The 12,581-nt window shown below is 27.5% G+C and overlaps 3 protein-coding genes across 3 annotated transcripts in view; 2 read left to right on the top strand and 1 right to left on the bottom strand.

Annotated features, from left to right (window-relative positions):
* The first annotated feature begins 2,942 nt into the window (after positions 1-2,942).
* On the top strand, positions 2,943-5,102 carry LOC113363283 (ribosome biogenesis protein NOP53-like). The gene is made up of 8 exons (XM_026605774.1): positions 2,943-3,090; positions 3,164-3,334; positions 3,518-3,681; positions 3,854-3,963; positions 4,031-4,177; positions 4,253-4,521; positions 4,630-4,823; positions 4,897-5,102. The coding sequence occupies exons 1-8, from the start codon at positions 2,969-2,971 to the stop codon at positions 5,022-5,024; spliced, it is 1,305 nt and encodes a 434-aa protein (XP_026461559.1). The 5' UTR covers positions 2,943-2,968; the 3' UTR covers positions 5,025-5,102.
* A 211-nt stretch (positions 5,103-5,313) lies between these two features.
* LOC113378425 lies at positions 5,314-6,723 on the bottom strand. Its single transcript, XM_026618954.1, has 6 exons — positions 6,656-6,723; positions 6,340-6,545; positions 6,064-6,230; positions 5,894-5,995; positions 5,568-5,748; positions 5,314-5,510 (listed from the first exon to the last, which is right to left on the bottom strand). Exons 1-6 carry the CDS (start codon positions 6,721-6,723, stop codon positions 5,314-5,316), a joined length of 921 nt encoding a protein of 306 aa, XP_026474739.1.
* Positions 6,724-9,884: 3,161 nt separating this feature from the next.
* Positions 9,885-12,581, top strand: part of LOC113378404 (serine/threonine-protein kinase PITSLRE-like) — a 3,771-nt gene continuing 1,074 nt past the window's right edge. The window contains exons 1-9 of the mRNA XM_026618935.1: positions 9,885-10,207; positions 10,285-10,580; positions 10,654-10,743; positions 10,958-11,021; positions 11,278-11,598; positions 11,681-11,792; positions 11,891-12,011; positions 12,280-12,416; positions 12,562-12,574. Of these exons, the coding sequence (XP_026474720.1) occupies positions 9,885-10,207; positions 10,285-10,580; positions 10,654-10,743; positions 10,958-11,021; positions 11,278-11,598; positions 11,681-11,792; positions 11,891-12,011; positions 12,280-12,416; positions 12,562-12,574 (1,477 nt within the window). The remainder of the gene's footprint in view (positions 10,208-10,284; positions 10,581-10,653; positions 10,744-10,957; positions 11,022-11,277; positions 11,599-11,680; positions 11,793-11,890; positions 12,012-12,279; positions 12,417-12,561; positions 12,575-12,581) is intronic.

Below are 12,581 nucleotides of genomic sequence, written 5' to 3'. Positions count from 1 at the left end.
CATGTAAAATGAATGGTGGTCCAGCCAGACCTTTCCGACCGTTCGAAGGTGAAAAAATATCCGACCGACGGAGGGATATACATGCACACTTACGCTCATACATCAATCTTTTCCAAGGCATGGCTCTTCTGAATTGAGTCGCTTGAATTGACGACAACTAGCTGTAGGTGACATTTTGCCTTAAGGAGCACTACTAGTGTGAAATTTTCAGAAAATCAAATATTCTTTTTTTTAATATTTCGATAGGTTATACCTTTAAAAATAATATACCAAAATTTTAAATCGATATCTTGAATAGTTTTTGAGTTACAGCCATTTAAAAAGTATACATATAGTATACTCGTATAATACAACGATCATTTTTTCATCAAACGCGTTTTTCTCGAAAGAGCATTTTCCGAATTTGCTGCAGCGATTACTCAAAAACAAAATGATCTTATCACTACCAATTTTTTTTACATGTTCTATATAGTTCTCCGTAAAATGAACTATCGATTTTTCGATCGGATCAAAAATCGAATTTTGGCAGTTCAAAAACGACCAAAATTTTGGGTAAAATTCGACGTTTTTTTAAAAAACGTCGTCATTTTGTCAATTTTTGATTTTTTTCTTTATCGTAGTTCATTTTACAGATAATATTATCTAGTTAATTTAATTTTTTTTAATTTCATCTACGTAGAGGGCCGGAATCACTGCAGCAGTGAAGGGCCTTTTTTTGTCGCGCCGTTGGAGATCGACGATAACTTAAAATATATTTAATTTTTTTCTTCAAAAGTTTTACTATGTATTCTTAAAACATGTATAAATATATGCCTAAAATTGAAATGATTGATAAAGTAGTTTTTTTAATATAAATTCCCAAAAATCATTTTTTTTTAGGCGGTTACACTAGTTGTGCCCCTTAAGTAAGGTCATCATATGTCCCGGTTTGGCCGGGACAGTCGCGAAATTCCACCTTATGTCCCGAGTTTTTTTCAAAGCAATATTTGTCCCGGATTTAAACCTTTTGTCCCAGATTGTCCCGGATTTTCGAAAAGTATTGGGCTAAATTGAATCTTTGAATTGAACCCATCAAATTGTTGAAAATGTTATTTACAACTGGTATGCTTATAAAAAAAAGCTATTTAAAATAGGTTCTCACGTTCATAATTTTGAACTTTTATTTTCAATTTTTACGAAAATTAAAAAAAAAAAGAAAATGAATTTCTTAACTGCCTGGAATAATTGTTAAGTATTTTTAAATAGTTATGAAGAAAATTGAACAAAATTTCATTATAAATTTGAAAGTTAAAAAAAAAATATAGATCCAAAACTATAAGACAATATATAGCGTATAATAAAATCGTTATTAGTAATTCTGATTAAAAAGTACTCATTTAATGAGACTGATTTTTATTGCATTCTTAAATTGTATTTGTTGTTTAAAAATCTTTTTAATTTTTTTCCCTTTCACCAACGCAAGTGCTTGTCAAATTTCATCTAATGGCTTTTAAAATTTTTGAAATCTGTTCAGCTGTTCTTGAGGCTCTTATGCACACACAGCCATACATTCACACATACTTTTTTCTAGTCTCATTCGATTCAGAATGGCTTGAAAGGTCTAGGAAACATAAATTTAGCATATCGGATTTACCCACGAAAACATAAACTTCCCCGTCGGAAAATTAATAAAAGAAACTAGTGGTGCATGGCATCGTGCCTTAAGGCAAATTGCTGTAACTTCCCGTACCAGAATTAAATATTCGAGGGCAAATATCAGTAATCAATAAATATTGATCAATGATTAATAATAATTGTTTTAAATAATTTTAAAGAGATTTTTATAATTACTATATATGTATTTGTTCGTAAAATATACATTGACGATTTTAACACTAAAAATACTTGAGAATGTTTACATTAGCAAGAGGTGCCGAATGAATTTATCTGAGGATATATTTCTTACGATTAGAATAACGAATTTGAAGTATATACATTTTCAAACTGAATTGTAAATTCAAAATTCATATTTGAAGCATAAAACTTTGTATATTTTTGAACATTTTGAAAAAAAATGTTTTCGACAAATTTTGAAATTTGCTTGAACCATATCAGTAAACTTTGAAAATTAACAATCTTGGTATTGATTGTCCAACAAAATTGTAACAAAGTTAGTACTCATTTTTAAAAAAATTATGGAATATCTGATGATTTGATGTGCGTATCTTTTACTTTTTTCTCTCTATCTCCGAAACCGCTAGACCTGCCTTTCCAAAAATTTTATCAATTTTTCATTCCGTCAATATAAGCAAAATGTTTTTGTATCATTCCAATTGGGCGCTCCGTTACCTCAAAAAACTGAATTTCCATTTTTAGCACTTTATGCTCCGTATCTCCGAACCGGCTGAACCTGTGTTTGCCAAAAACTAATCAGCACGTCTCCCCATCAGTAGAAATCGAATGCTTTTTGAATTATTCAAATCGGTTGATTTGTGGGCCCGAAATCGTGGACAAAAAATTGTATCTAAACATACATACACACACATCCATCCATTTTTTCTAAGGTATGACAAAATGTTCAGAAACCTCTGAAACGTAAAGATATGCAAACATTTTCATTATCGATTTTTTGCGTTTACTTAACTTACCCTGCGGGAAGTTATTAAATTATTTTATTTAAATGTTTGGCGGTTTTGTGTCGATCTCTGTTTTAAATTTTTAATTTTCTATGGTTTGGTAACGATACTATCTGTCGTATCTCTAATATAAATATACAAAGTGTCTATGTTTTTTTACTCTTAACCTCAACATATATCACATGGCAAATATTTTGCCTGTGTTGACAGTTCATTCAATAATTATTTTATTTTTAATGTGTTAAGAAAATAAAAACTATAGTGGTTTATTGAATAACAGTAACAAATATATTGTACATAGTGTTGAAGTATTTATTAAACGTATTAATATACGTAGCATAATTTAGCTAAACATGGCATTAGCAGGCCCCAAAAAACGTGTGTCAAAAAAATCCAAAGCTTCTTGGAGAAAGCACGTTGATATTAAAGATGTAGATGAATTTCTCGATGATAAGCGTCTTCAAGAAAGACTTGGGTAATGTAATTTTTAATGTACACTTATTATGTTAAAATGTTCTATATTTCATGTCACATTACATCAATTTCAGAAAAGAATTTTCTCTGAGAACTAATGATGAGCTATTTAAAGTCGATGAGAAACCAAGCGATGTGCAACTCAGCTCGAAGCGAAGTAGAAGATTGGCTTTGCAAAAGGCTCCTTTGAAATGTTTTGCGATGCTTGAATCACATTCAAAAGTTCCTGATCCTATCGCAAAAAGGTATAAAATAAAATAAGTCTTATTGTCATCATATTATAAATATTTTTATTATAGTCAATTGTATAAGATAACTTAATTATTCTGCTTGATGTGCTTTTAGTTTTATGCAAATGTTAATTTTTCACTGTGACAAGTCTAATATGTAAATATAAATAAATGTTCAGTATTCTCTACATTCTTCAGAAGCCGAGTGCGAACAAAATTGGAGCGACAAAAAGGTCTGGTAGATCGTTATGTTAAAGTAAAAGATAAAATCATAAAAAGGCAGCAAAAATTGATCAAAAAGGGTAAAGAAAATAAAGACCACGAGGAACAATGTGTGGCGAACATTTGGAATGAGAATGATGGTAAGTTTTTTTTTGGATTCAGAAAAATGATATAAAAAGTTCTACTTGATTAAGTCAATATTAGAGAGAAGCAGTCTGATTAAATGCAGTTGTTTAAAAGATTATTGATTAATATACTCCAAAAATGTATATAGAGTTAAATGAATATCATTTTCTTATAATACTATTTCAGATCCTTTGAAATCGATGCCAGAATGGCTGAATAAAGATTGTGTTAAACATAACTTAAGAAATTCTGGGCGTACTATTAAAACTGTACCTAAATCAGTAGTATCGAAACAGGTGTGTTAAATTCTAAAAAATTAACCAAACATAATAAGAAAATGTTTATTAATAAATATATTTCTAGGTATTTATGTCAGCTGTTGAAGCTCCTCATCCCGGAATGTCTTACAATCCTAGTGTAGCTGATCACAGAAATTTATTAAAGATAATAGTTGATAAAGAAAAAGAATTAATCAAACAAGAAGTGCATTTGAATCGTGTTACATCAAAAGTGAGTTTTGTGGTTGAAATATATATATATATATATATATATATATATATATAATTTTTTATACATTTTTTATAGTTCTTCAGAAAAGTTTCACCTTCGCAAAAAGAAAAGGACATGTTAGCAGAAATGTCTGAAGGTTTACCAAAAACCGTTCTTGCCAACGGTGCTGATAATGATGATAAATCTGAAAGTTCAGAATCTGAAAATGATGAAAATGGAAATCCAGCAGTAAAAAATAAGAAAAAAGATCTTAAGCAAAAAAGAAAAGCCAAAGAACAGAGGATATTGAAACTTCAATTGAGAAAAGCACGTGTAGAAAAGAAGAAAGTAGCCGATATTTACAAGTAAGACTTAATTTTAGTTTTACATTAAATGACTTTCTTCAATAATAAATCTGTTTTGGAGAAAAATTTAAGAAACATTGTGATTTACTGATTTTAATCTTTTTATAGGTTGAAGAAATTAGCACAAAAAATAGCAAAAGCTGAAGAAACAGAAAAGAAAGTTCAAGAAAAACGTAAAATAAAACAAGAAGAAAAGTCAAAGGGAACTAAAGTTCTTGGAAAAGTTAAATTCGAAGAACCTGAATTAGAATTCAACATGAAAAAAGAAATTGCTGGTAACTTAAGAAATGTTAAAAAGGAAGGTTAGTATCTACTTATCACTTTTATACTCTATTATTTATTTATTATTTTATGCATTTTAAATTGTTGTTACAGGAAATCTTCTGTTGGATAGATTTAAGAGCTTACAAAAACGTAATGTCATTGAACCCACAGTTTCTCAAGGACTCAGAAAGAGATCTAAAGTTAAGCGATTTACCAAAAAGTCACATCAAGATGTATAATGTGTTTATATATTGTTTTACATTAAACTTAATGAAATATAAAACAAAATAACATCTAATATGTGTTTAAGCTTTTCAAAGACACCAGATGAAAAATTAAAACAGATTGCTCTTATGCACTTAATGGTAATATTTGCTTTTTAATTTTATTCTTATACTCATATAAAAATTTTGATTGAATTCTTTATGATGACAATACAAATGTGAGTTTGAGCAAATCAAATTGTTGGCAAAGTAAAATATCTTATAGAAGCAAAATAAGTATATTTATATTATAAAGTTCTTATAATTACGGTGCATTATGGACTACTGGATAATATATTGCATAAACTTGCTGATTGTCTTCTTGCTCCTTATTATTATTATTATTTTGCTTATTATACTCTTTCTTAGAATGCTCTTCACTATTATTGCCACTATGTTGGCTATGTTCTTTCTCAGAGTCTTCATTGGTTAAGTGATTGTATTTCACATTTTCACTGAATCCTATAATATAGTTTTTGTGAAATGACTTTCAAGATAATTTATTTTAAAAGAACTTACCTTTGTTGTGTTCGTGATCACCTTCTTTTTTCGATTCTTCTTGTTCATGTTTACCACTTGTACTACCACCATGAAAGTTTTTAGGAGTTTTTTTTGTGTGATAAGATTCTTCATAGTAACCACCATCTTTTTTACCTCCAATATCTGAGTGCTCGCTATTTATTTTTTTATAAACACTTCCCTGTGATAAATGAAAATTTATAAAAACTGCAGAATGTATATATATATATATATATATATATATATATATTTAACAAGAAACATAAATTTATATATAACAGCAATTTTAATTTGTTCATTGAGGATTTCTTCAGAATGCATCTTACCTCGTCAGTAATTTTTATGGTCTCAGAATTTCCTTTTTTCCTCACTTCACCATAACTGCCTTCCTCTATCAGAGGCAAAACCTTATTGTAGCCTTCACTTATCTAAAAAAGTTTTATATATTTTTTACAAAGTATCAGAAACATTTATTCGATAAAATGTATGTACTCACATGAAATTTGGTATATTCATACTTCCCACCATCAGGTTTGGTCTGGTGCTTGTGTTCAGCGGGGGTTGGTGATGGGGGCACAAATCCATATATCATCGGGGGAGGAGTCACCATGATTTCCTTTTCTTTCTCAGTCACTTCGTATTTGTGCATGTAATTATTGTTATCTATTTATAAAGAATAATTGTTCTTCAGTTTAATATTGAACTTGGATACAAATTTGAGATTATTCTTAAAATAAAATACAATGCTTGATGCTGATATTTTTCTCCTTACCATTATTTCTTATCCGATACAATTCTGAGATCAATTTATCGGTAACATCAGATGGTTTTATTATGTGCTTGTGCAGATGGTAATGTTTCTTCGGTTCTTCTGGTTTCGTTTGATTTCCTCCTATGTGATGGTGAATGTGTTTGTAAATGGTGTTTGTGTGATGCAAATGCTGCACTATTTCTGGTACATACACGCGAATATGAAGCCTGAAATAAAAATAATAAATTATTGATATAAATATTACTAATTAAATTTTATAAACCCATTAACAATATATATATATATATATATATATATATATATATATATAACATACCTTGGTTTCGAAATAACTGTGTCTACTAATATAATAAATAAAAATACAGCAAATGATTGTGAAAACATTTTTGACTTTTAAAAAATTGAATACTATAAATTGAATTTTTATTATTGTATATATATAATTAGTTGCATTTTTGACAACACATATATTTTCTGATAATTTTATTCAATAAATTGCATATATTATTTAATTATTTATAACTTAGTGTTTATCATAAAAGTATATTGAATTAATCAAATTTATGATTCTTTTACTAAAATTATTTAAATCAGCATAATATTTTTATATATATTTTTTATATTATATATATTCAATTCAAAGTTTATATTTTGACGAATGATATAAACTCTTTAAGATTATATAAAGAAATGATTTTATTTCATAAATTCTCTGCAATATATAATATTCTCATACAAATACACTTAGAAAATTCTATTAAGAAAATGATATAGTGAATGTGAAACAAATAGACAATGAGCTGAAGATTTTTTTTAAATAATATTGTGAAATAAATGAGGGTTAATAGAATATTAATTATAAGGGTAAATAAAACGTTTATATAAAGAAATTCGTATACTGACTTTTGAAAATTCAAAAAGAGTTCGAAAAATATTAAAATTTTTCAATCGCACTTGAATTGTTTTTAGTGATGGTCCACAGAGCAATTTTTTGTTTGTTTGTGTCCCGGAAAAACCAAATGCCAAATTAAAAAAAAAAGTGTATTTGAAAGACATCAGTCTTCAAATTTATAAACTAAACTAGAAACAAATTAAATACATCGTTTTTGCTTAATTAAACTTTTTAATGAAATCTAATTTATAATTATATTCCTATTGCTTTTATTTCTCATTTGACAAAAGACTTAGAAATTGATAATTCTAAGAAGTATGTTTTGATTTGTTATAATTTTGTGATAATTATATTATAATTTATTTTATAATTTATATGTTGTTTTTTGTCGTCAAAATATATTATACATTAAATGTGACGAATCAAAAATTAAATATTGGCAATTATTTAAACAAATTAAATTACCAATAGCTAATATAAAAAAAATCTTTTAAGCTAAAAAACTAAAAATGAGTAAATTTGTTACTAGTCTTCTTATTAAAAACAATTTACTAGTTTCGTCACGTAATTCTGTGGTCAAGTTTAAATGTTATATTTAGTTCCGATACCTGTGATTGTATATATATATTTATATAAATATATATATATATATATATATATATATGTGTGTGTGTGTGTGTGTGTGTGTATGTCTAATATCTGATACATTTATAAACAGGAAGTATTTTTATTAAGTATTATAGGAAATAGAAATATGGCAAGAGTTTTTAAGAAATTTCTCTCCTCTAACATTTGTTATTGATCCGTTCACAAAGTTAATTTTATATGTTATTGTCTATGATATATTGCATTCAAATTTTGTATCTTGTACAGTTTTGCTCATAGAAATTATTTTTGTTTTTCTGATTGCTGAAATAAAGTGAAATAAAATAAAAATTGTATCTGAATTTATTGAAAGTTAAAATACTTACCTTTAGAATGGAAGTACTAGTCGTAAGACCGCAAAATTTTAGTATTATTAATTATTAGTATAATTAATGTCTTATTAAAAAAAATTCAACAGCTTACAAAGAAAATGCTCGGCCGATCTATAGCCAAAACTAATCAGCACGATTCCCAAATATCTTTCGAATAATTTTTTTAAAATTGATTCCGAATTATTGGCTAAAACGGAGAATTGGATTTTTTATGAAAACAATTTTTTCTGGAAAGTTAAAAAACGTGTTCATAATATAAAAATAATAATAATATAAAAAACATCAATTATATCAAATTCTAAAAGGAAGTTTCAATGTATTCCAACATTCATGTAAGGAAAGCATATACAAAAATTTAATTGATATATACAGCGGTATTTGAATAATTTTTTAAATCCAAATTAGTAAATAAAACTCAAGGTAATATAATAGTTTCAACAATTTTGTGAAATAATTCCTTGCCAATTTTTTAAAATTTGTAAATAATTAAAACAATTATTGTTTAAATGTATATTGTTAAATTAATTGATTAAATCAATCACTTATTTTACATTTATACTCAGACACGTGTTTCCTTTTCAAAAATGTCATATTCCGTTATTTTCAAATGTATCAATAACAAGAAAGAAAGTTTGAAATTCGATTTTAATTTTTGTTTAACCGGTTGCACCAAGGTCTGTTATTAAATAAAGAATTATTTACAACATTTAAAGAAAAACTCTCATTCCAAAACATAAGTTTAAAAAAATCGATTTATTACGATTCTTATTTTTATGTCATTCAGTAATCATAACATTCAATGCACATGCGATTTCCGTTTTAATGTCTAAATTTAAAATATTTTTAAAAACATACAAACGTAGTTTTGCATGAATAATATCAAGTTGAAAAAATATCACACAAATTTTATTTAGTTTATTCAACGTGCATAAGTAAATAGTATTTCAAATTTCGCGCATTTTCTTAAATATTTATTACTGTCATGTTGTCAACATTACTTTATGCTTTCAAGCGGCCACTCGTGGCCGCCATTAAAAGTGAAAAATAAACTTCAATGTTATTGTCAAATCTAATAGTTTTAAGTAAAATTCGTATTTAATCTAAAATGAGTAATAATGATTCGGATGGTTGTGAAGATGGACAAATTGTTTCGCCTCCTAATTCAAATGATAATGATTTTAGGTTAGTATGAATGACATTTGCATTTATGTAAAAATTATATTAGTCAATTAGAAAATCAGAATGTTTTTCGAAAAAACTATTATAAATTAGATCGGAGTTGGTTTCAAAATGTATAACGTATATTGTTTAGGTACATATTCTTTATGTTATATATAAGATGAGTTGAAGACCTTGGCGAAAAATAAGGTTATAGTTTATGCATTTGTTAATACTTGATTTTATTGTTCCTAATTTATTTTATTCTTATATCTAAGTCTAAATCATATTATAATACATGTATATCCATTTTAGTGCTAGTGTGTGGAGTTATAGTTGAATTTAAATCTTACAACTGTTCGAACAAATTTCAGCTTATCTGAGGAAGACATAGAACATGATGCTTCCTTGCATATAAAACCACCACAGTTAATTTCATCACGAAGTCACAAACTATCTAGGAAAAAACATTCCCATGACAACACTCAAAATTAAAACACAGTAGTAGAAGGCACTCTATGAAGGATAAGGATAAACACAAACGACACAGATCCGGAGATATTGAGAGTAGTAATCCTGATCGAATATTAGAAGATTTGCGATCTAGACTGCTAGATAAGCGCAATAGGCATAAAGTACAGTCTCACGATGAATATAGAAGGCCAACAAAAGGTAGCAGTCAACATGATTTGGATCATGATGATAAAAGGCATAAAAATTACAGTAGGGACCTTGAAGAGCATAGAAGACAACGTGATAAACCTGCAGAGTATTATGAACGTAAAAGTAAAAAAGAAATTGATATCAAATCCAGGGATTTAGAAAATGAGGATTACAGAAGGCAAAGTAGAGATAAAATGAGTATAGATATAGATTATGATCTTGATAAACGACACAGCAGATATAAACCTAATGTAGTGAGAGAAAAAGAAACTCTGAAGGTGAATCTGAACATAATTATGAGCAGAAGAGGGATAAAACAGAAATGGAGACATATAGGCACAAGGAAAAAACAAATCTTGTTCGTGATGTTGAATATGATGAAAGAAGAGATAGGTTATTAGTTGCAGAAAGAGAAATGCTCAGGTTAAAAAAAATTAGTCGTATGGAATTGCTAGCTAGGCGGGAATTAAAAAGTAAAAAACTATTAGAACATGAAGAAGCATCATCTAGGAAAAAGATGAGACGATCTAGTCAGGATAGCTTAGATAAAGGTAATTTATAGAAATGCATATATATATTCAGTATAATTATACTATTTACTTGAAATTTTAAAAATAATTTTAGATTCAAAAGATGTTACTGTAGTAATGGTATCTGATGACACAGAAGAGGAAATGGCCAATTCGAACTATGACTCTGATCATAGTAAATCAGGTATGTTGATTAAGAATTTTAAGAATAGTAACAATAATTACTGCTGAAAGGTCTCATCTTCATTTAACAGCACTAGTGTTTATTAATTACTAATTATTACATTTACACGGTTTTGTATATTTTATCTATAATAAGATTTTAAATAAATAAATATAAAAATAAATTTTTAAGTCTATTTGATATAATTTTATATTAGAATCTTACGATGTTTCAGATGACAGTGAAGAAGAAGCTTCAGAGAATACAGATGATCATTCTGATGAGAAACGTAAATCCAAGTAAGAATGCTATTTTCTTTTAATTAAAATTCTATTACAAATGACTTTTTCATTATTATTGAGTATATGTAATATGTTCAATAACATTATGTGTATTTTATATTACAAAGTATCAATTAATGAAAAAAAACATAGATTCACTATATGAAAGTTTATTGTGTCTCACTAATTAAACTTATGTAATATTAGATTGTTTCTCTAGCAACTGTGCTTGACACAGAAGAATGAAATATGACTTCCATAATCTGTATTGCAGTTCGAGATCAAGATCATGTTCAGAGTCTGATACGAGTTCAGAGTCCAATGATGAATCTCATACAGAAATACAAAAGGACGATGATGATATTCAAATGGAAGATTCAGAAAAGAAAATTGAAAACACAAAGACAGAGAATGAAACTAACAGTCCAAATACTAATAACATTGCTAATAATAATGCAGAGCACGAAAAAAACAGCGAAGCTGAAGATTTGACAAAATTTCCACCATACTATCCAGGAATACAAGGCTGCAGATCTGTTGCTGAATTTCAATGTTTAAATCGAATAGAGGAGGGTACTTATGGAGTTGTTTACAGGTTTGAAAAAGCTGTGGTGCTAAGTATTTTTTCTTGAAATATTGTTTTTCAATCTTGCTTTATTTTATCATTTATATTTTAGAGCAAAAGATCTTCGAACAGGTGAAGTTGTCGCATTGAAGAGATTGAAAATGGAGAAAGAGAAAGAAGGTTTTCCAATTACTTCTTTAAGAGAAATTAATACATTACTGAAGGTCAGTATAGTAAAATATTTTTTCTCTCCATCATTTTAAGTGATTCCTACCCCTTAAATAGAAAATTCTGTAATGATTGCATTTAAAATTATTTGCAGGCACAACATCCAAATATTGTTACAGTTCGTGAAATAGTTGTTGGGAGTAACATGGATAAAATCTTCATTGTCATGGATTATGTAGAGCACGATTTAAAAAGCTTAATGGAAACCATGAAGCATAAAAACAGGTAATATTGGTTTTATATTAATTTCTACATTTGTGCTAATTAATAATGTTGAATTTCAAATTTCTAGTTTCATTTCTTGTCATTTATATTTGCCATCTTCAATAAATGGGTAACTGATCTCATCAGGCTGTTCCACAATCTCGTGAGGATTGAGAATACAATCACTCCGAAACGTCGAGAAATGAAATTAGAAGATCCAAATTCGGCAACTTATCGGTTGAGATAAGAGAAACTTTATATTAAAATATTATATTTTACAGGGTTTTCTGCCAGGTGAAGTGAAATGTTTAGTTCAACAATTATTAAAAGCTGTTGCACATTTGCATGATAATTGGATTTTACATCGAGACTTGAAAACATCAAATTTATTATTATCTCATAAAGGAATTCTTAAGGTAATTATATAAAAAAATAAAAATATATTCAATAAAACAAGTTGATATATACTTACAAAATTCAAATCAAATGTATTATTTTTAAAATCTTTTCTAAATAGTTTTTTAATGTTTTTTTTACAAAGCATCTCTCCTTTATAAATAGGTTGGAGATTTTGGCTTAGC

The sequence above is a fragment of the Ctenocephalides felis genome, unplaced genomic scaffold (assembly GCF_003426905.1).
Source record: "Ctenocephalides felis isolate EL2017-DRISC unplaced genomic scaffold, ASM342690v1 CF-g0.4_SCAFFOLD_00845, whole genome shotgun sequence".
Classification (NCBI taxonomy): Eukaryota; Metazoa; Arthropoda; class Insecta; order Siphonaptera; family Pulicidae; genus Ctenocephalides; species Ctenocephalides felis.
Note: the sequence above shows the minus strand (reverse complement) of the source record. Positions and strands in the feature narration are given on the sequence as shown.